Below are 22,936 nucleotides of genomic sequence, written 5' to 3'. Positions count from 1 at the left end.
TGTTTTTGTACCAGCCTTTCTCATTCAGGCTTAAAAGTTTAGCCAAATGCAGACATTGGTGACAGTCCGAGTGAGAGATGTGTTCCAGTGAAGACTTTATCTGCAGATCAGATGTTGCACTGCAGTTGGCATCACTAGGTGGGCCACTGACTTCACAACAAGCACCTAAGTTGACGTGGAAAATGACAGTGTGGTTCAGTGTTGGGTCTTAATGGGGTTTTCAGTCTCTTCACTGAAACTGAAAAGAAATGAAACCTACAAAAATAGTCCTGACTGTGGAGATGATCTTCTTGGGACAGAGAGTGCATGAACCTCACTCCAAGTTCCTTCTTTAAGCAGGTCATCTTCAATGTCTCAAGACTGGAGCTGGCAGCATTGTGCTGGAAGTCTCCATGATGTATTGTCACAGCCCAGCTCCTGTTATTTATGTCTTCTGGCACCTGAATGCTGCTCCCACACTCCCAGGCAAGAACATTTCCCTCTGTGCCCACAGTCCTTCTGGCACAGCACTATGGCCAGCTCCAGATGGAGGCACACCCTGCATTGCTTGTCCCACAGCCATCTACACCAGAAAACATTAAAAAAAAAAACCAAAAAAAAAAAAAACAACAAAACAACCAACCCAGACTAAAAGCAAACCCACCAAAAAAACCAGGACTCTTGGCCATACTCACAGACTTGGAATTAGTGGCCAGTCTCATTCCTGGGTTGCAACACAGGGACCAGATCAGCAGACCACAAGATGGTAAACACCTGCCCACTTTAATTTTCAATTTCAGGTAAAAATTACCAGAAATACAGAATGTTCATAGCTTCCATGACAGCAGAAACACCATCCAAAAGAACTTTTTCTGTTCCTTTTCAGACTAAACTGGGTGACAGTGAGTTTGCATCCTACCTCTGCCATTCTAAAAAAAACTACAGACACTCTTATCCATGGGGTCATTGAAGAGAAGACTGGGAAAGGTCTTTTTATGGCTTTGTGCTGCCCTGCACTCTGCTTAGATGGTAATGCAGAGGCCAGATGGACTGGCAGAGTGCTTCTTTGCTTGGTCTTTGCCAAGCAGAGCATGGCTGTGGTGAGATCATCTTTGCAAGCTGCTGTGATGTCCATGAGCTTCCTGGGAAGCAAATACAGCATGACTGCTTCAGCCTTAGCTCTGTTTGGCTTCCTGTGCTCTGAAAGCTTGGCCTGTTAGAGGCTGGTGGATTGTTGAAGGCTTTTTAATTAGTGTGCCTTGGCAGCACTTGGCCAGCTCAAGGAAGTGCTTGGCATAGTGGAAAATGCTGCCTAATTTCTCCATGGCAGCTTGGGACTTCCCCTAGCAGTCACTAAATGCTCCAAAGGCAAACAGGAACTTCAGGAAGACGGGTCTGTGAAACCCAAACTGGCCTCCTTGTGGCTGCAGACTATGGAGTTGGTTCAGAGAAGGGCACAGAACTGCAAAAGACTGTGTTTGTGTGTATATCCATGGTTGCAGCCTGAGCCATGCAAAGGGGAATTCTCCCTCCTCACTGCCAGGGGAGACTTTTTGGTGACCTTTCAGTCCTCAGTTTGTCTGTGATCATTGGCAGCTAAAACTGTGATATGGTGGGTAGACTTCTAGAAATGAACAGGGGGTTCTACCCTTCTGCAGAAGGCTAAATTTCACCCCTAACGACAAAGTAAAACATTCTGAAAAAACGAATCTAGGCTGTGTGTCCTTTGCTGGGTACCCAGAGCCCAGAAGGTGGATTGTAGCTAGCCCAGAGGCTTTTCATAAAGTTTCAGTTCCTGAAACATTGTCTGTTCTAGAGACAATCCCAATAAACACCTACACGTGGGTGTTCAGGGTGTTTCATGGAGATTATTTTCAGTATTTGAAGAAAACCTGAGTGTGGAGAGACAGGTTATTTAGTCACCTGGTAAGTCTTTCCAGGCTTTTCCTGGGGGGTGGGAAGCTGCCTGCAGGAAAACACCCAGAGGGGCAGGCCCACGAGCGCCGAAGATTTCTGAGGAACTATTGGCACACTAGGGCCGAGACACCACATGTGATGGGAGGCAAATGGCTCTGCTAACCTTCTCCTGTGCTCCCCTCAGCTCCACCACCCGTCCCAAGGGTTCCGGTTTGGCACGGTGCGGGAGAGCAGCGCGGAGGACTACGTGAGGCAGAGCTTCCCCGAGATGCACGAGTACATGCGGCGCTACAACGTCCCTGCCACCACCGACGGCGTGGCCTACCTGAAGTGAGACCCTGCAAACATCACCACACCTACCCCACTGGCTGCTTGCTATGATCTGGTTATTAAAATTGTAAAAGGAGATGCTTGGAGTAAGGGAAAATGAGGCCGAAGTCAATAGTAGAGATTTTATTTAACAGTAAATGTGTGCAAGAGGGAGAGAGTGAGAGAGACAGTGACAGAGAGACAGGTGTAGAAAATATCACCACTCCGTGGATGCCATGTCCCACTGATCTTCTCCTTCCCAGTGTTGAGGGTCCCACAAAACATGGGCGTTCAATGGATTAATATCCATTTATGGTATTAAAACCCTCACCACCTCTTTAGTCAACCTGTATGGCAGGTCTTGTTCTTATTTCTGCATTTGTCCATAGAGGGTAAAAATCATCAGCTTTGCTTCTGTTGGTGGTACTCTGTAGTATTGCTTGTGCCATGATACTGCTTTGTCTGGCATGAAGCAAAGTATTGATGATCTGTGCTCTGCTTGAAAAGACAAAAGTGTATCCCAGCTGCTTCTTGTAGCCTTTGTTTTTGTATACAAGGAGAACTGAGGAAAAACGCAGCGTAGACCATCACCTTGAATGGTGATGTGGAGGAATGACCTCCTGGGTGTGGGAGTGCCATCACGCCAGGGCAGTGTATAAACTCCTGGCAAGTTCCTGAGCTTGGGAGCCCTTCATCAGGCAGTGAGAAACATTCAGAAAAAGACATCCAGTCCAAGCAAAAGCTGCCAATGAGGTTCCTCAGTGTGGTAGGAGGAAAGGAGGTTCTCAGGGAGGAACCTTAATTTATCATTAAATGAATAGAAGAAGCACTAGACTGGTAAAAAGTAATAAAAGTAATAATAAAGTAATTACTAATGAAGTAATTAGAGCACTATGGTGTCAGTGTGCCTCAGAGACATTTGTGCTTAACAGTCTGGGAGTCACACAACTCTTCCAGGAAATATGGGAGGTGGTAATAAGCCTGAAATCATTCATTCATTTTATCTTAAAAGTTGCCTGGCAGATGGCCTGAGAACTTTTCACCAGAAGTTTTTTCCTGTTGTTTCCTGTTCATATATTTTTCCCCAGATCCACCCTGTTGATAATCAAGACCCATGGCAGTTCTTTGGGTCAAAGTTGAGTAAATGGATTGAAATCAATGAAGTAATCACATCAAGAGAACACCCAGACTTTTAAGGGGACAGGAAGGGAGGGTGCAGTCCTGGGGTCAGATGAGATCAGACATTGCAGCTGTTATTTTTATCCAAACCTGCTGTTCAGATATTATTATTTTAGCAAAATTCAGTCATTGTGTTCATGAAGAAAACACAAGGAAAATATAGATTTCCCTCCTTGGGTGAAGGAAATAATTTACTTCATATTCAAGGAGAAAGGAGGAGAAATACCTTTGAATAAGTTATCCCTCTGGGGTTTTGCTATAATATCCCCCAAGTTTAACATCACAAAGAAAATAATATAGCAACAGTACTTTTTAGCAATTTTTGATCTTCTCCACTAAAGCCTTGTGCCACTTTCAATTGAGTCAAAGTCCAACGTTTTGTAGTGATTTTTGTCTTTCAGAACAATAGTATTTTGTGGGAGCAAAACAAGTCCTAAACACACTGACTCCTTTTAATGCACAAAGTTTGCATTTCAAACAATTCTGTCCTTCAAAATACAAATCAGTTTTCAATTTAAGTGCAGATGTGCTAATATTAGTCCCTGTTTTCATACAGTAATTTTCCAGAAAACTGCATAGAAAATGTTCTGTGTCACTTAGACAGTGAAGTGATTGTATTTCTGACTTTGGTGTTGAATACAGGCATGATCCAGAAAAACTTGATGCCTTCATCATGGATAAAGCACTCTTAGATTATGAAGTGTCAATAGATGCTGACTGCAAGCTCCTAACTGTGGGAAAACCCTTTGCCATTGAAGGTAATAACCTGTTATATAACACACCACTCTGTTCCTCATGTGCTGAAGTTGCGTTGTTGTGCTGTGGTATTCTCAGTGAAAATATGGAGGTGAAACTGAGGACCCCTTGAGGATTATGACAAAATCCTCAGTGACTGAGCAGAACAAAAGCTCCAGCCTTTTCTTCTGGTGGTTTTTTTTTTTTTTGAGATCTCGTATCACTTTTACCACCTGTTTCCAGGCCGGGTTGGGTGGAACTTTGAGCAATTTGGCCTAATGGGAGATCCCCCATGGCAGGCATTGGAATGAGATGTTCTTTAAGGTCCCTTCCAACCCAAACCATACTGGGATTCTATGATCTGTTGCCATGCTCTATACAGAAATTATTCCAAGTGCTCAGGCAGTGTGTCTCCAGACAAGTAGGAGGCAGAGTCCATTTCCCTGCTCACCATGAAAAAAGAGGCCCCTGAAATGAGGCTTCTTTTCTGCCAGTCCTCTTTGTTGACATGTGTTCAAAACCCAGTTCTAACATGTTCACAATGTGGTTCTGCAGTTTCACTCTCATCTGCAACAGGCAAGTGCTGTTCTCATTTTAAAGGTGAGCTCAAGATTCCCACTGAATCTATAGTTAATTGAGAAGGCAGCCTCCCCTGGTGCTTGGCCTCCTGCAGCCTTGAGAAATTAGCAAGGACATCTCAGAAGGCAGCCTGGAAGCAAGGTTGGTGTGAAGCTGCTTCCAGCATGGATGAGCACATGGGCAGCAGACTTTAGAAACCACTTTTGTGATAAATGGACAGTGCAAAGGACTGGTGCTTCCACTTTCCTCCCCTCCAAGGGCAATAGCTCCAGCTGCTCCCATCACAATGTAAAACAACCTCCTTCAGAAACCTGATAAATCCATTTCAAAAAGGTCAATTCTGCTGAAATAAAACCAGAAGCTTCCACAATTTCAATTCAAGTAGACTAGATTTCAATATAGAAAAAGAAACAAACAAATAGACACTGAACTGTATGATTTTGGATGAGTGGACTTCCTTCATTTCACCCAATTACAAAAAAAAGTATGCTGAAAATGTGATATTTATAAGTTCTAGCTGTGCTAACTCTGAAACAAATCCTTTGATGTGAGCAAGTTTATTCAGGTGGAATTACAGGCACAAGGCAAAAAACTCAGCAGCAAGGGAGAAGCATTGTAGGAACAGTTATCACCTCACCACTCATAAAAAAGTGAGCCACTGGAAAATTCAGCACCTGTCTGTTTGTGAGGGCTTTTTCTTTCTTCCTGTGTTGTTGTGGGTTTCTTTAAGGAGACAATCTGAAATTCTGAATTCTGAACTGAAAAACAAAAATCTGCAGTGGACTAGAAATTAATCTCTGCAGGCAATTGGCATGCAACTGCATGTTTTCGAGGGATCAATTGTATTTGTTTAGAATTTCTCAAATCAAACCCCAAATTCTGGTAAAAGTACCACATTCAGAGTTACTGAATTCATTTTCACTTACACTAAGTACTTTACCCACACTTTAACATGGTGAAAGATAGCACAGTGGCTAAAAACTGCATTTATTAGTGTCTGAAAATCCCCGTCACTGCAACAGCAGAAGTGCACGAACTGAAAACATAGCCCCGGGGCTTTAAATTGCTGTTTGATAAAAATGAAGATGGCTCCTGTATATATTGATGTGCGTACAGCTCCTCATCAGAAAATGCATAGAAAGAAAATGTCACATCTGACACCACAGTCACATCCACTGCTCTAACAATCCAAGGGGATCACAGAATGATTTATGTAACATTGAGGCCCTTTTGCATTGCTGAAAGAATCCATGACAAGGGCATGAAAAGGTCTGTGTTTCTAGAGAAAATATTTATTAATCCATTTTAAGTTTTTGAATCTCCAGTTTTAGATATTTCTTGTGTGGCCATAATAATGTTGAATTTGCTTATTCTGTTTATATTGGGTGACTTTATTTTGCACCAAAAAAAGATCTTGTCTCAGCATTCTCGGACCACAGTAAGCCAGGTTTGAGCTGGCTGGCTGAAAGAGAGTGCCAGCTCGCTCTTCCATGCTGAAATGAACACACATCAGCAAAAACCAAACAAGAAAGAGAGAGATGATTGCACTGTTTTCCCTTCTAGGATATGGCATTGGTCTTCCCCCCAACTCTCCGCTCACCTCAAACATCTCTGACCTGATTAGCCAGTACAAATCCCACGGCTTCATGGATGTTCTGCACGACAAGTGGTACAAGGTTGTTCCCTGTGGAAAACGAAGCTTCGCCGTCACGGAGGTAAGCAATGAACTCGGGTCACCTAAGTGAGGCTTTGTGCAAGCTGACAATTATCTCCCCTCTTTCCGAATGGCATGCCCACTTGGCAGGGGTGGATGGCAGCTGAAGGGAAGGAGGAGGCATCAAAGGCAAGAGCTGCTGACCCAGGCAGCAGTCAGGGCAGAGCGGGAGGAGCGCGTCAGTGAGATTGTGCTGCTGAGTGAGGCACTAGGGAGCTCCTCTGGACACAAGCAGGGCATGAGGAGGGCAGTAAAAATCGTGATCTGGTATATTTCGTAGCAAACCTGTCTAATTCTGATTCCACTCAACTGTGTGTGTACCACCATCCACAGAGAGAGGGGGAGCTCAGGACATCCCGAATTTTTAATACATCCTGACCACTTCCAAACATGGATGGCAGCTACCTGTACCAAAGATAGGATTTCAGGCTAGAAATGGTCTGCTAAGACACCATGCCAAGAAGAGAGGGGAAGTAGGTCTCACTTCATGTAGTTCTATGAGAAATGGAAGTAAATCTTCATGGATGTACCACATCACAGGAATTACACCATTCTTTATGAGGAAAAGATAACTCTTACCTGAACAGCAGTTTTTCCTCAAGTTCCCTAGACTGTCAAGTGAAAAAAAAAGATAAAGTATTGAAGAATCAAAAGCACCAGCAATATGTGAAGCTTATAGCATACTCTTTTAGATGAAGGTCTTCCAGGAGGGATAGGTTATGTCTTCTCACAGGTACAGAACAGTTAGAACTCTGCTGTCTCCTTCTCAGACCGTGCAGCCAAATGCCAAACACACACATGGTGTTCCCTGAGGAAGTGGCAGCATCCTCCTATCAAAGAGAACCTCAGTTTCCTGGACCTTGACTCCCACTTTTCAATGATCAGCTGCCAACCTCTGGCAGCTAACTAAATCACTACAAAGGTAGCATTTTTTTGAGATACGACAAAGCAAATCTTTATTTGGCATTTTTAATATATAATTTGTTGGGGGATTTCTGCAGGTCTTACTACATTCTTTACTTTTTCATTACAGTTGTGTCAATAGGAAATAAATTATATTTTAACATCAGACATTCATAGAAGAAAATTCAATTTATTTTTATCCAACTTACTCATTTTTCTTTCTTTTTTTTATGTGATTAATTCAACACAAGAAAGCAAACTTAAATAGAAGTGTATATTCGCTTCTCTTTCTGATTTAGCTTATCTGAAGATTGTATTATCATCTAAAAAGGAAATTGTCTTCTTAAAATAGCAGTTCCTTCAATGACTTCTTGTTCCTCTACTTTTTAACAAGTCTTTTGAATTAAATCTCAGGAAATTTCAAGGTGGTAATGCTATAAATTACCTCAACATTGCTTAAAACTGAAAACTCTTTCAGCAGAGAAAACTTACCTTCCTAATAAATCCCTAGTGATGTGACAAAAGGAGCTTCCTCTGATCATGTCTTACCCCACAGCATTCATCTGGGGCTGTATGCTCTCTATTCTTAATCATAGAATAAATTCCAGTCAAAAGTACAATTTTATCTAGTACTAGTTTACTCTCAGAACATGCGGTTCCTTCTGAAGCCTGTGGACCGAGGTGCTTAGATCCCCTGGGAGGGGCATGAGATGATACACTGGGCTGCAGAAGTATTAGAACCTGAGTAATACCTGCCTATAAAAATTGTAAATAGGTGTACATATATGGGGGTCCTTGCTCAAAATGTTACTAAGAGAGGTGCATGATCAACACAAGATTCCTCAAGGCCTACCAACAAAGGGAGAGGAGGTGGGGCAAAAATCTGCTCCAGTCTGAAAATAAAGCTCAGATTTTGCCCTGTGAATAGTCCCATAGAATTCCTTTGGGGTTTTTTTTTCACTATTGAATAGGTTTTAACCACAGGATTTATGGGAGGCCTTAAGCATGGCATGACAGATGGAGGACATGTTGTGCTTTAACATAATTAATTCTTTTAGTATAACGTCCCTGTGAAGAAAGAAGGGCAGGTGTAGCTGCTCCCAGGCTGGTTGTCTGACCATAGTCGTTATTCCATCTTCAGTTGCACTAATTCAACATCCACAACTGAGTTTTTTGTTCAGAAACTAAAGTCCAACAAGTTGGTTCGGTTGTCTGAAATTAAGGACTCAGTACATGGAGTCCAACAAGGCCAAGTGCAAGGTCCTGCACCTGTGCTGGGGCAATGCCAAGCACAGATACAGGCAGGGCACAAATACAGAATGGATCGAGAGCAGCCCTGGGGAAAAGGACTTGGGGCGTTGGTGGATTAGAAGCTCAGGATGCCCTGGCAATGTGCTCTGGCAGCCTAGAAAGCCAAAGATGTCCTGGGCTGCATCACTAAAAGTGTGGCAGAAGGTCAAGGGAGGTGATTGTGCACCTCTGTTCCATCTGGTGAGACCCCACCTGCAGAGCTGCATCCAGCTCCTGGATCCTCAGCATAAGAAGGATGTGGCACTGTTGGAGGAAATCCAGAGGAGACCACAAAGGTGATCAGAGGGCCTCTGCTCTGGACCCAGGCTGGGAGAGCTGGGGGTGTTCACCTGGAGAAGAGAAGGCTCCAGGGAGACCTTAGAGCCCCTTCCAGTGCCTAACTTTGGCCAAGAGAGCTGAAGAGGGACTTGGACAAGAGATGGAGTAACAGATAAGGGTTTAGACTGAAAGAGGTAGGTTGAGAGGAGATAAAAGGAAGAATTGAAACATTTAGGTGGTGAGGCCCTGACAGAAGTTGCCTAGAGAAGCTGTGGATACCCCACCCCTGAAAGTGTCCAAGACTAAGTGGGACTGGGCTTGGAAGAACCTGGTCTGGTTGTTGGTATCCCTGCCCAGGGCAGGGGGTTCAAACTAGATGGTCTGTAAAGTCTCTTCAAAACCACAGTGTTCTAGGATTCTGTGAATCTAAAAAGTCACTGAAAGACCCTTATGCAATCAGAAAGTGAGCAGAAGCAGAATACCACTTGCAAGTCTGTGCCATTTGTGGGTAATCTCTGCTAAGTCCAGATCTTCATTTTCCTGAGTTGCCTCACTTTTAATGTATTTCCCACATGCATCCCCTCTTCTTCATCCATTCCTTTTGCCAAGAACTTGCAGATTTTAGAATGTGTGATTTCTTAGTTGGGAGAAATTTATTAAACTTAACAGCCAAGCAGCAAACACTCTCCAAAGTACAGGTTCCCCATTGTTACAGCAAGAAGCATGGGAATTAGTCTTGGACTTACCTGTATGTTGGTTTGTATCATTTACTCCTGTACAGCCCAAAACTCTCTGTAACTTTACTCCCTGCACTCAGTCACAGTAGTATTCTGCAGATTCACTGAAGAGCAGACAGCGTTCAACAGAGAAGCAGATTATTCATTTTTTGAAAAAGTCTCAACTTCTCAGTGGGTAGTCATTCACATGGATTATTTACCAAAGTGAGACCCAGCAATTGCCTTTTGACAGCAAGAGTAAGGCTTTGTATTCTTCTATGCCAATTTGATAAATTTGGTCTGTGACATGCTGCACCTGTTCACCAAGAGTAATGATGCCAAAATGGGAATATATGTAGGTGAAATACTGATCAGTATAGCCTTTAAATTGGTGGGATATCCATCATCCATTTTGGTCATTACCTCTTTAGCTGTGCCTGATTCATATCCACCTGCCACTCCTGCCCACTGAAGTTAATTTTTCTATAGATTTGTTTTGAGATCCATCTTCCTACTCACCATTTTTTAGTAATCTTACACTGGGAAATTATATTTCCTGTGGCAGAACTCAATGCTAGCTCTTCCCATCTCTCTCTCTCTCTGGCAGTGGATGAGCACTTTGCTTATTCTAAACTGCATTTCAAAACAAAGTTGTCCTGGAAAGAAATTATTCAGTCTGGGGCTGGAAGATTTGCAGTGAAAACCTTGCAGCTCTTCAAGCTGGGAAACCAATAAAGATGGTTTATTTTCTGATATTGCAGAGGTCAGAAGTGCTTGACTGTGCTGTTTTGTATCAACCTCTTCAGCAAAAACACCCAAGGTATCTGACCCTGACCAGCACCCACTGGATCATTTATGGGGCATGCAGCTAACTCAGGCTTGGAAAGGACACTGCAGTGAATTGCACTTTACCCTCTCCACTGCAGGTAATTGTGCATGGCAGTGGCTGTTCTTGGTGAGTGCTAGCCTCTAGCAATATTGCCTGAGTACTCCTGGTTTAAAATTGTAATGTTTTAGTTTTGAAGGAATGCCTATGTGGCCAAATTGCTGAGTCCCCTACTTAGGGTGAAACATGGTGCAGGAGGGATAAGGGATTGACAGAGTTATATTTGCACATCATATCTGGGCATAATCAATGTAATTTGTTTTTATTTTTGCATAGAGTACACTCAGCTCTGCCTCTGCCCTACTGTTATTCTCACTGATGCCTCTTCAGAAGGAGCCAGGCTCTTGGGACTTGCCTTTCTATCCCATTAGCTCCACCCAAGCTCAGAATAGACTACAGAGAGAAGGTTTTAACAAAAAAAGTGCAAAATCAGAAAGTGAGCAGAATGTTTCCCAGAGGGGTGGTGGATGCCCCCTCCGTGAAAGTGTTCAACCATCCCTGGAGGCATCCAAGGCTCCAGGCAAGCTGTTCTAATTGAATATGGCCCTGCTTACTGTGGGGCAGTTGGACAAGGTAGCCTTGAAAGATCCCTTTCAACTCAAACCAGCCTATGATTCTGTGATTTTGGGGAACCAAAAATTTTGCAATTTTCTGCTGGCAGCAAAGCAGCTCTGGAACTCAGCCAGCAGGGCAGCGGGCAGGGGTATCCCTGAAAGGCAAAGTGCCTGCAGCCAGTGGGTTTGGCTGCTCAGGCCAGGCAGTGATGACCAGGGCAGGGTTTATCAAGACAGTTCAAAAAAGAAGAGCCCTACCTGGTCCATGCTTTGGGAGAAGCTAATTAAGTGTATACAATCTTTCACAGCTTTTTAGCTATGTTTTTAAAAATGTTACTGTTGAAACTGTATCTTCTCTTTCACTTGAAAGGTTTGTATTTCTCCTTTATATTCATAATGATCACAGGACAGCTAGAACTCTAGAACTTAGACTGATTTCCATGTTGACTGGCAGTTCAGTCAGATAACAACCAACACATGGAATAAAAAATTATATATTGCTGCATGCCATTATCCCAGCTATTAATATCAAGAACTTGCTGATGCCTCACACAAATGGTATCTAACCTGACATTTAAAATAACAATGTGTGAAAGCACACAGACCTTGCAGCCCAAACTGACCCTGACAGTGGTGATGCTGGGGAAGGCAAAGTGCTGTGAACCTCCTCCCAGTGCCTGAGGGACAGGTCCATGCTAGCAGTGGGGATTGGTCCTTGACCACAGCCTTCCATCTGATCCAGATGGAAGCCACACAGAAAAAAAAAAAAATCCTTACATCTTTGAATCATGGAATAATTTAGGTAGGCAAAGACCTCTACGATCAATTAATCCAGCCATTAATGCAGCACTGCCAAGTCCACCACTAAATTGTGTCCCTAAGTGCTACATCTGTAGGTCTTTTAAATCCCTTCAGGAATGGTAACTTATCCTCTTTTCATCTCCCATCAGTGGTGAGATCCGTTGATGGTTGTTAGCTCTCAAGTTTCTGAAGGAACTTGCTCAAACTCACTGGTCTTTTGCCTGAATTTATGATCTTTGGCCTCAGCATCACTCAAGAGGCACAATCAGACAGTGCCTCATTCATCTTGCCATGATTTCACCCAGTTGTCATCCAGAAAATTGTGCCTTTCTGCTCTGTCTTCTTCCTAGTCCCCTTAAAGGTCAACCAATAGTTTCCTTTTTTGTTACACCCATCGCCTGACAACTCAACAGTGACTTTTCCAACCTTGAAGTTCTGGTTTATGTTTGTCCCTGGTGCACTGCAGGTGTCAAGGAAAGGCCATGCAGACACTTCCAAAAAGGAAACAAACTGCAATGTGCTCATAAATAGCAGCTGCCCATCAGTCATCTTTCACAGCACCTTGTCGTGAGAGCATGAAAAACAAACACAAAGAACAGGGAAAAAAGGTTCTGCTGTACCAACACACTTTTCTCAGTCTGCACGTATGCCGTCTAGGGGGGGAGAGGTGGCCCCTGCCCACAGGAGGAACTGGAAATGTTTCCAGAAAGGGTCTCACAAAGTGACAGATGTTGCATTGAAAAGGGGTCATCTCAGTGTGGGAAGAAACAGTGGATTCTGGACTTGCACTGTGGAAAAAAATACTTTGCACAACAGTCCTGCAGAAGGGAGTGAATGAGTATTGACTCTGTCAACAGAGTCAGGAGAAGATGTGTCCTGAAAATGAGTAAAAGATTTAGATTCATCCACTGAAACTGAAAACAAACAAAAGAAAAAGGTGACTGTCTGAAGAGGTGCTGACAGGGCTTGGAAAATTGATGAGTAGAAAATAAAACATTTATTACAAAACAGTGTTTTTCCAGCTCTGTGCAAAACCCTCACAACAAGCAGGGAAAGGAACTTGTCTTGCCAATATGAGACAGTATTTACAGTATCTTAAAATTTGTCACTCGAAACTCGAAAGCCATGGTCATCAGTCTTTGGGGGGGATAATCTCCCTGAAGAGATTAAATATGTATTATTTTTAAGCTGCTACTTCTTTGAGAGCACAGAAAGCCATAAGAATGAAAATCAAGTCTAAAAATAAGTCTCTCTGCAGCTACAAAAAATGCCACAACATGTTGAGGGGGACACGTTTTAATAACACTTAACTGACTAAATAAAAGTATCAGCATCAGTAGGATTTTGCAAGCCTACTGAGATGTGTAAATGAGTTTAGAATTCTACCCTTCATATCCATTTATCCCTCCTAATTCCTTATCAGCACAGGTGCTGCAAACTGAACTTCCAAAGATCAGCAAACCTTTTTAAGGGAAAATGCAATCAAGAAAATACAGTTTATTATTATACTTAACACACACATGATACCCATATTTAGTATTTGGGTTCAGCAGTGTGTAGCACTAATATCTGTTCTGCACTGCCAACTTGCAGATTATCCACAAGAATCTTTACAAGCTTCTAATTAGTCAAAGTTGGACCACAGGAGTATTTGATGACTTATTCAGTGCAGCCAGGGAGAGTAAAGCACTTACAGTCTCCTGTAGTAGGGAGTAAAACAGGAGTTCTTCCCATGAAAACAAATGCTGAAATCACTAAGTGCCGTTTTTGTCTCTACTGCCTGCTCCAAAATGAACACAAATGTCAGACTGGCTTCTCTGCATCCCTTTACTTCTCTTCAGGGTTAAAAAAAGAAAAAAAGGCACACAACTAGAGTGGAAAAAACAGGAAGTATTCAGATAGCAACTGCATATATGGGTTGATAAATTGGAAAAGTGTCTTCAAGGATGTATTGTAACGAAAAAGCACATATCTTCTGTTGTATTTGTTGGTGTCTAGAAAATGCCAATTTCCCAATTTGCCAGTGGGAAACAACCTGGAGGCTGTTGCAACTGTCGTGGTTAGCACCCATTAGCAGTAATTATCACAGGATTGACTACACTGCCTATTGCTACAGAAGAATTACATGACCATAACTGAGTTCATTCTCCTAAAATGCAGGAAGCTACCTCCTGGATTTATGATTACAAACTTGGAGCAAGGACTGCATTTTTATCCTGGCTTGATACAGAATACACCACATGGTGGGCTTTTATTCCTTAGGAAAAAATAAAATAAAATAAAAGGAAATAAAAATAATATACTGCAGTAGAGAAATCCACCAGTTTATTTTCTGTTGCCACCCCCAACCCACATACCCACTCCCCTGGCCCCTAACCTTTGAGCAGAGAGGAATGCAGTAATGCAGAGAAACCGTTTTTTTCCTGCTCTTTCCATGTATATTCTATGTATGCACCTAAAAATACATAAAAGAGCAACAAAATAAGTATTTGAGCTTGCTCCTCTAATGAGAGAAGCCTCTATTAGAGGCTGAAAATGAGAGCTGCCTCTATTAGATGGTTTCCTTTACTATTTAACGTGTGTCTCTACAGTAATTACAGACAGCTGATAAACAGCCAATTTACAATGGTTTGTGAATATGCTGATACTGCTATGTATAATCACTCCACACTGCATTACTTATTTCTACCCTACCTTGTTTTCCCCCTTAATTTAGTCTCAAAAATTTCCTTCTACTCTGCAGCCTTTATCATGCAGCTCTTCCAATGTATTACCTTCTTCATTGCTAGATGAAATATTATTGATGCTTTGTTTTGGCACTTCCTTTGCTAGGAAAAGATGTCTTGTTTGGGACAATTTCAAAAGCCATCCATTACAGGTGAAAAACTCATCTGGGATGACAGTGCTGGAATTTCTTTCACCTGCTTCCAGGGAAGGTAGAAAACAATTCTGCAGAGCTGACAGGACAGGGAGCCAGACCCTCATCAGCGTAAATCCGAGAGGCTTTGCTGAAGACGAGGGAGTTATTTTTCACATAAGGAGCTAGCCAAGTGTGCTTTCTGTAGCAGTGCTGGAGTGGCATCAAACACCGGCCCCAGGCATTCAGGAACCCCCACTGCAATAGGGCTTTTTATTATTGTTTTGAATGGCTAGGGTTTTATGATGTTACATTAAACCCAGTTCCCATGGCAAGAACCACCCACAGGCTGTTACTCTCTGTGACATCCAACAGCTGGAGCCTGGGAGCACTGGTAGATAAGTGTATTCATCAGATGACTGAGCAAACACATAACCTTTTCATTATTGTTCTGTTTGTTCTCATGTTTACTGTTAGCTCTGCATCTCTTAAGTTGTTGCATACTTGCTTTTGAACACCCTTTCTGGGATGGGAGTGATTTGCATTAGAGCTTCCTGGAGAACTGGCAAAAGCAGCTTTAACCAGCATGTTCCGCTATTTGGGATAGCAGGTTTTTTGCTTCTTACAGATACTTAGAGATGTGTCAAATTCAAAGGTGAGCCATACTGAGGCCTTAGCTCTGAGACTTCTGAGAAAAAGGTCAGACATGGGACCTCATTCTTATTTTATTCTACCTGGGCTAAAAGTTGGGCTTCACTGCCAGACCTACAGTCAAACACTTTGGTGCTTGAGCAGTGTAAAGCATTACCACCTGTAATCTCTGTGTCACCCTCCTATGCCCCCAACTGAAAGGACAAACTGTTATACAGCAGGTCATAAGAAATTGTGATGTGGAGAGGCAAGTTTTGCCTTGAGGTTGAATTGATGCAGTTTCCATAACAAAAAAACCCTTGTGCCAAAATTTTGACACGCTTCTACCCCAGAGCCATTTTGCTATGTCTTTCATATGGTTTCCAGCTTCTTCAGAAATTGCTTTTACACCTCCATTAGACCCTTCAACACCCTAGAAGTGTTTATTCACTAGTACAAAAATTCTCATCTCGAAAGTTCTGCTCAGTGTGCTTCGGGACAAGGAGGCTGATTTTGGCAGGGGATCCCCAAAACAAGAATCCATTGCCAGTCCCAGTATGGGAAAGTTCTCACTCTGCTGGATTGCAGAAGCTCTGTTCTTGTAAAAAACCTGCGATATGCTATCTCATACCATTGTGTTCTAAAGAGCAGAAATCAAAATGCAAACCAGAAGAGAGAAATACAGCTCACAGTCACCCAACCAAAGTACACAGAAGGACTTCCGAGCCCTCAGCTTCAGTGGATTCATCAGTTACGAACTCTGTGGCTTAAAATGACCTTAGAACAAGACTTCACAAATATTCTGTGATGCATCTTCTCACTAATTCCAGTTTCTTTTTCTAACTTAGGGAAATACTCATAATAAAGCACAATCCCCACCCATGGAGCAAATGAACACAAGGAACACAACAGGTCCAGGGTAGCAGCATCACAGATGACACACAACCCTTCCCAAACTGTGCTCCTCTTTTTTTTTTTTTTTTTTCATTCATTTACTTGGTGAGTAACATTGTTTAATAGAAAGACACAACTGGACTTTGTGTTCCTGGAAATATTTCCATAATAATCTGTGAGCAGTAATTTTTTGCAAGGGATTTTAGTTATTTATAAACTTAGTTATGGAGGCCTGAGAACAGAGGTACGACATGCATACCTCACCCACACATTGCAGTACAGGTATCTGTGGTACAGATTTCTGCTCTACACAGTTTCTTGGTGTTCAAACATGATTAATGCCAATAAGACAAATTAATTAAAGGCTTTCTATCCTACATGAAAAGGGTGGGTTGGCAGAAAAAGGTGTATGTGTTCCTGTTTTCCATAGCTGTAGTCAGAGTTCCTAACACAGTTTCAGTCCTGTTAATGTAGGGAGTGGAGAGGTGCCATGTTTGTGCTACTTACTTCACATTTTCTCCATGACCCTCCATCAAGGGCAAAGCACAAAAAGGGAAAGTTCACAATCAATTCCCTGAAAATATGAACACTTATAGAGCAGTAGCTCACTGCTGATGAAGGACTTGCTTTACAGCTCATTGACTACATTCTATCAAGCAGTACTCTTGCTTTTACAAATGCAAAGACACTGCAAACATCATATTCTTGTGCATTTAACACTCCACCTCATTAGGGGAATGGCTCAGTTTCCCTGGTGTTTGGCTGATTCTCTTCCCATGACAGAGCCTTTGCTCTGGCTGAACACCAAGCAGCACAGAAAGGCTTTGCTGTGAACTCTATCCATACTTTTCTGCATTATTTCACCACTCTGTATTCAGTCAGAGCACATTTCCACATGAGAAAACAAAGCATCTGCTCCAGCACACTAACAACCTCCTGCCTTAACTTTTCCTTTTGATTTTATTCACAGACACTGCAGATGGGGATAAAGCATTTCTCAGGGCTCTTCGTGATGTTGTGCGTTGGCTTTGGTTTGTCCATTCTCACCACCATTGGGGAGCACATCGTGTACAGACTGGTCCTGCCACGAATCAAGAAAAAATCCAAGATGAAATACTGGCTCCATACCAGTCAGGTATGTTCTTCAGGTGTTCTGAAGGGACCCTGTGGAAGTTGTGTGGCTGACCAAGAAAGCCTGGACAAGAACTAGTTATGTAATGTTGTAAGAGCACTGACAGTTGGAATTTGAATGGTGTCAGCAGCTTCTGGAGTTTGAAGAGGCTGACCTAAGGATGGAATGGGAAACACAGAGGAAATTTAAATATTATTTAAATATTCCGTTGCAAAGCTTATGGAGGGACACCTCCATTTGCACTTGTAGCCTCACAGCTCAGCTCTTTTGGATGATGGAAGCAACAGTGTTGTTATCCTGAACTGGCAAACCAGAACATTCCACCTCACTGTTATTGGTTCCCAAACCTGTGAGGCATGCAGGAAATGCTGGGTAACCTCCCTCATTATTCTAGAGAAACTAATGGGACAGAATTGTTCTGGGTGTTTGCTGTAAAGAAAGAAGTTACTTTAGAGCAAAAGGCAGAAAAGGGAAGAACTTCCATTGCTTTAAAGCAGCACAGAGGAAGAAATCTTTTAAAACTAATTTAACACCAAGGATTGTTCCCAAACTATTAATCAACTTTTCAGCTTGCCTTTCTTTGGGAAAGTACAGGAAAATAAATCTGTTGTAATGACAAAGCACAGACAATTGCTTGTATCTTTCAATGTGCTAAATAATTTATGCTCAGGTCCATCATACAAAGCCCAAATTGTTTACCTATTTGTGGAGCCATTTTTAATCTTACTTCTACTAATTTATGTTCCTCTTGTTCCTCTAGAGATTACATCGTGCTCTAAACAGTTCATTTATTGAGGAAAAACATCAGCCTAAGAAAAAACGAGTAGAAAAGAGGTAGGAAGCTATCCATGCCTTAAAACACAAACTATAAAAATTACTTTGAAATTAAATGCCTTCTGTTTGGATATACAGTTATGCCCCAAAGGTAATAGCATTAAAAAAAAAGGAAACAAGATAGAAGTGACAAATGAAGAAGGCAGAAATTAATTATTTTTTCTAGTATTAAATCTAGAAATCTTGTTCTTTCATGATTTTAAATGCAGCTAATAAAAAACCTCCCACTGCAAAGAGAGGCTTTGCAGTTGAAGTCCACTTGTGTTTAGGGAATGGAGTTTAGGGAATGAATGACTCCCACGCCAAAGCACCGGCAGGTAACCGGGGCTCCGAGAGGCAGAGCCTTTAGAGGCAAAGAGAGATCAGGCACTCATTGCCTGAAACTCCTTCAGTTCTCTTCTTTAAATAAGAAAGCTGAGGAGAGGCAAATGCAGTCCTTTGAAAATTATTGCATCCAACAAGTGTTGTTGGAGAAAAACGTAGGTAACAGCTTGGCCTTGTTTTCATAGCCTGTGTCTTCTGCAGAGGAGACAATGGGATGTACAGCTTCCAGGAACACAAGGCATTGCATGGAACTGTGCATGTGCTCAGCAACTCAACTCTACTGGTGCACTTTGTAAGGACACAGACAGCAGCACTGCTTTTCTACAGAGAAGTTCATGCACAGAGTATAGAATACAAAAGGTCTTTCAGAATGTTACTGGATGTTTGGCCTGACTGAAACCTACAGATGTCAATGTATGTTGTGTTTCTTTAATAATCCTCTGCTAAAGGCAGCAAATATAAATGAGTAAGCATCTCTAAGCTCCTAACCTGCCTTTATACACACAAGGGTCTAAAAATGCCTGCAATTGATCTCCTTTGTTCATTCCTTCATCTTATCAAAGAACACCATGTATGGAACCTGCTTTCACACAGCCACTCCTGGCTTTTGATCTGTGAGCAGCAGGAGAGGCCATGAGTGCTGCAAAATGTTTCCTTCTGCTGCACCCTCCTTGTTTGGTGGAACAGGAGGAGATGGTGCATAAGCCCCCCAGGCAACAGCTTAGAAAAAGATCCATGCAAATAATCTTCCAACTTGGGAGAGTGAAGATGTACAGCAGTCCAAAACCTTCTGCCCACACAGCAGTCATCCCTCAGGTGTGTGCATGTACACCCACCCACTGTGCTTGCTCTTCTCAGCATCTCAGGGCTGCTGTTTGCACAGAACTGGGATGAATTTAGAGCCACGAGTGGGATGTCCAGATTGTCATGAACACTCATGTGGCAAGGCACTGATGCCTTGTGAAAGCTGACCTAGATCAGAGACTAGACAGAGTTAAGAATAAAGTAGGTATTTATTAAGAGGCCTCAAATAGATCCACCTTGGGCAGCACAACCCAAAATGGCCAGAAAAATGGACGACAGGTCATGGGGTCTCATACTTTTATAAGTTTTGGTCCGTTAGCATATTGGAGCTAATTGTCCAATTACAGCTTTAGCCCATGAAGTCCCATCCTTCTTGTTTTCTCTCTTCAGTCCAGCAGTGTTCATGCTCGGGGGCGGGAGATCTGGATTGGCTGTCTTTGGTCCCCAGCTAGAGAAAGAATTGTTTTGTCTACCTATTCTGTGAAGAGAGCTTACAATCCCCTAATAAGAGGCTCAACACTACACAATAAAGCAGAATAGAATCTGAAAAATATGAAAGCTAAAACCTGAGCCATCAGCACAACACAGAGCTCTCAAATCACTGACATTATCACACGTGCTTTCATTCCTGCTGGGCCCTGAAGAACTCTTAAAAGCACCAAAGATACAGAAAAGAGGTGGAAAAAAATTGGCATCATGCTACTGCAGGTATCCTCCTGGAGGAAAATCTGTTGGGTTTCTTAAGGTCACCAAAACTACAAAAGCTGCTCAGCATCGGTACCAATTTTTAAATGGTTTTATTGACTTGGTGAAACTGGAGTGCTAACTGTGGACTGGCATTTGTTAAAATCAACTGCCCGGTCTTGGAGTCTTCCCATCTTTTATTTTGAAATATAAGAATATAGCTGATCTGCACAAAAATAAGCAACTCTACATACACATCCCTGCTGGGATTCCCTGAGCTCTCTGGAGCATGATCCAGGCAGGGGTTGCTGCTCCTGCCTGACACCTTCCCTCCAGTCTCTTCTCTCTGCCAGCCCATCTCTTGGAAAACACCCCCAGTCACCACCTCCTTGAACAAAATTTTCACTTTCCAAGTCCCTTTACTGCAGTCAGATGAGAAAAGTATCCATCCCTTAAACCAACTGCTTTCAGCAGTCACAACCCTGAAACATCAATCTCCTTCCTTAACCTGCCACATAGAGCTCACACCAAGAGGCCTTTTGTCCAAGGATACCCACAGAAGAGCTTGAGAAGGGAGCAGTTTGAAATACAGCTGCTTCAGAGTTTAAACCTGCCTTTATCAAATGAGCACACACCAGCCTGTCCCAAAGGGAAAGCAGGCAGGAAAGAGAAGCTCCTCTCCCACAACAGCAAGCTCTGTGCTTCCTTCTGTTCCAGCTGGAGAGTGGAGGTCGTGGGCTACACCTCACTTTGGGAAGGAGCGCTGGAAATTGGCCTGATCTGGGAGGGCAGCAAAAGGAATTCCCCAAAAACTAGGAAAAAGTTCTCTAGAATCAAAATATTTTGGAAGTATTTCTGCAGGAAAAAAAATTGAAGCATTTCAGAAAGTTCCCAGACTGAAATTTGTGCTCCAATTTGACAGCCTTTAAGTCTCTGTAGTGTGTCAGGAAGCTCAGGAATTAACTGGCAAGGCTTGGATAAACATCATTGGTTTAAACATCATCCCCCAGAGCACAAGCAGCTCCCCAACAAGACTTCAAGACTAAAGGACAAAGCTTCTCCCTTCACCTCTCCACAGCAGCTCTGGGGAGTCTCTTTCCTTCTCCATAAGAGCAAATGCCCAAGTCAGAACTGACTAGTAACACACAAAGGACTAACACTGTAATAAACTTGCACACTGCAACCACAAAAGCTTTCAGAGGCTTTGAAGGACTCAGATTTTCTTGAGCTGCAGCTGAGTAATTTCATAACTGAAAAAAAGTTTTGGGAAGATTACATTCAGGGTTCTAGCCTCTGCTATGGTTAAATCACAAAAATTTGGTCATTTAAATTCATGATTTGTGCTTTGCAAGAAAACATAATTTCAGGGATAAAGGAATAATATTTCTATGTAACATGCAACAGGAGCCTTATATTTTTCCAGTAGGATGGCCCACAGTGGAGGTCTGCACACAGACAAGAGCAGGCCCTGATGTGGTGTTAACTCTCTTCTCTCTGTTCAGGGCCCATGTGGGGAACAGCCAGCATGCAGTGTGGAACACAGCCAACCTGGGCAACTGCCACCGAAAAAAATACATCTGCACTGATGAGGGGCAAAACGAAGTGACAATCCATCAGCACCAGGACATCCCCCTGCCACAGGGGAGGAGAGAGACCCCGCCTTCCTTAACCACCAACGGGAAAGCAGAGTCCCTCAACATTGCGAGGACCTCGGTGCTGCAAGAGCTGACAGAGCTGGAGAAGCAGATCGAAATCATCAAGCAGGAGCTGCAACTTGCCATGGACAGGAAATCAGAGCTGGAAGAGTATGCACGGACAAATAGAACTGCAGAGCCCTAGGCCAGCTTATCTGTGCCCTTCCCCTTTTCTTCCTTTCTCCCCTTCGTCTGTAAAATTTGTAACACACTTTTGTAATGCCAGAAAGGGGTGCAAAAATAAACCAGGCAATAAGCTCTTCAGGAGAGCAGAATTGCAGCAGCCCACAGCCACTGCCACCCTCCTGAGTTCTCCTTTCACAGCAAGTTTCTTATTCTCCTGGAAAACACCAGCCATTCCCAAGGGACTGGAGAGACAAGGAGCATCTCAATGAGAGTTCCTCGTTTCTCCACTTGACAGTACAGTGAGGTTTCACTTTTTTAGCCCTTTCTGTGCATTAATTAAGGGGAAAAAAAAAGAAAAAGAAACCAAAAAAAGGTTTAAACTGTTCATTGGCAGTATGTCCCTTTGTTGGTACATTTTTGTTGTGTTCTGTGTGGGTCTAGTCTCTGTTCATGTGAAGGCTCCTCATGGATGCCTCTTTATGGCAGGTGCTGTTCTGTGTTGGCAGTCCCTTCCCTCCTGGCACAGGCTCACAAGACAAATTCCTGGTGGCAAACCCACCACACACCATTCCCTCAGCTCTGTCAGCACAAATGGAGGTGTGGCTGCTCTGAAGCTGTGGTGAGGGAACTCACCTAGCTTGAAATAACTTGGCAAAAACCAAACCACCACTTCTGTCTGTCTGTGAGCCTAGGCTGGGCTTCCACTCCCTCCCAGGGAGAAGCCGTGCAAACACTGCACTGACAGGTGAAGGGATGGATTCACAGTGGCACAGGACAACAATGAGAAGGGAGAGGGGGCACTACTGTAAATCAGTATTTACCTCAAAAAGTGAAATATTTGCCAGTGTGAAACTACTCCCTTAATATTCTCTGTCTTAATATGACAATAAGGTCCTTTCTCACAGATGAGGTGACTAAAGGGGCTCTGGACCATAATTTATTCAGATGCCAAGGTCCAGTAAAAACCAAAAGGAGTCACCAAAACCACCCTGTGAATGAAGAATGAGAATTGTGGTTTCAGAGGCAATGTACTGAATGGAGCTCTCTCCCTTCTGGGTGATGAGGGGAAGGAAGGGTAAGCTGTTCAGCATCTGAATAAACACTGCATCAACCCAA

The 22,936-nt window shown here is 42.9% G+C and overlaps 1 protein-coding gene across 1 annotated transcript in view; it reads left to right on the top strand.

The window, feature by feature from the left end:
• Positions 1-22,936, top strand: part of GRIN3A (glutamate ionotropic receptor NMDA type subunit 3A) — a 67,709-nt gene extending 44,773 nt beyond the window's left edge. The window contains exons 4-9 of the mRNA XM_054282870.1: positions 2,081-2,226; positions 4,027-4,142; positions 6,262-6,413; positions 17,193-17,357; positions 18,115-18,188; positions 21,503-22,936. Of these exons, the coding sequence (XP_054138845.1) occupies positions 2,081-2,226; positions 4,027-4,142; positions 6,262-6,413; positions 17,193-17,357; positions 18,115-18,188; positions 21,503-21,839 (990 nt within the window). The 3' untranslated portion in view covers positions 21,840-22,936. The remainder of the gene's footprint in view (positions 1-2,080; positions 2,227-4,026; positions 4,143-6,261; positions 6,414-17,192; positions 17,358-18,114; positions 18,189-21,502) is intronic.

This window comes from Melozone crissalis, unplaced genomic scaffold, assembly GCF_028551555.1.
Source record: "Melozone crissalis strain CALT ecotype California unplaced genomic scaffold, PUWL_Pcris_2 ptg000005l_1, whole genome shotgun sequence".
NCBI classification, from domain to species: domain Eukaryota; kingdom Metazoa; phylum Chordata; class Aves; order Passeriformes; family Passerellidae; genus Melozone; species Melozone crissalis.
The sequence above is the reverse complement of the archived record's forward strand: the minus strand, read 5'-3'. Positions and strand labels throughout refer to the sequence as shown.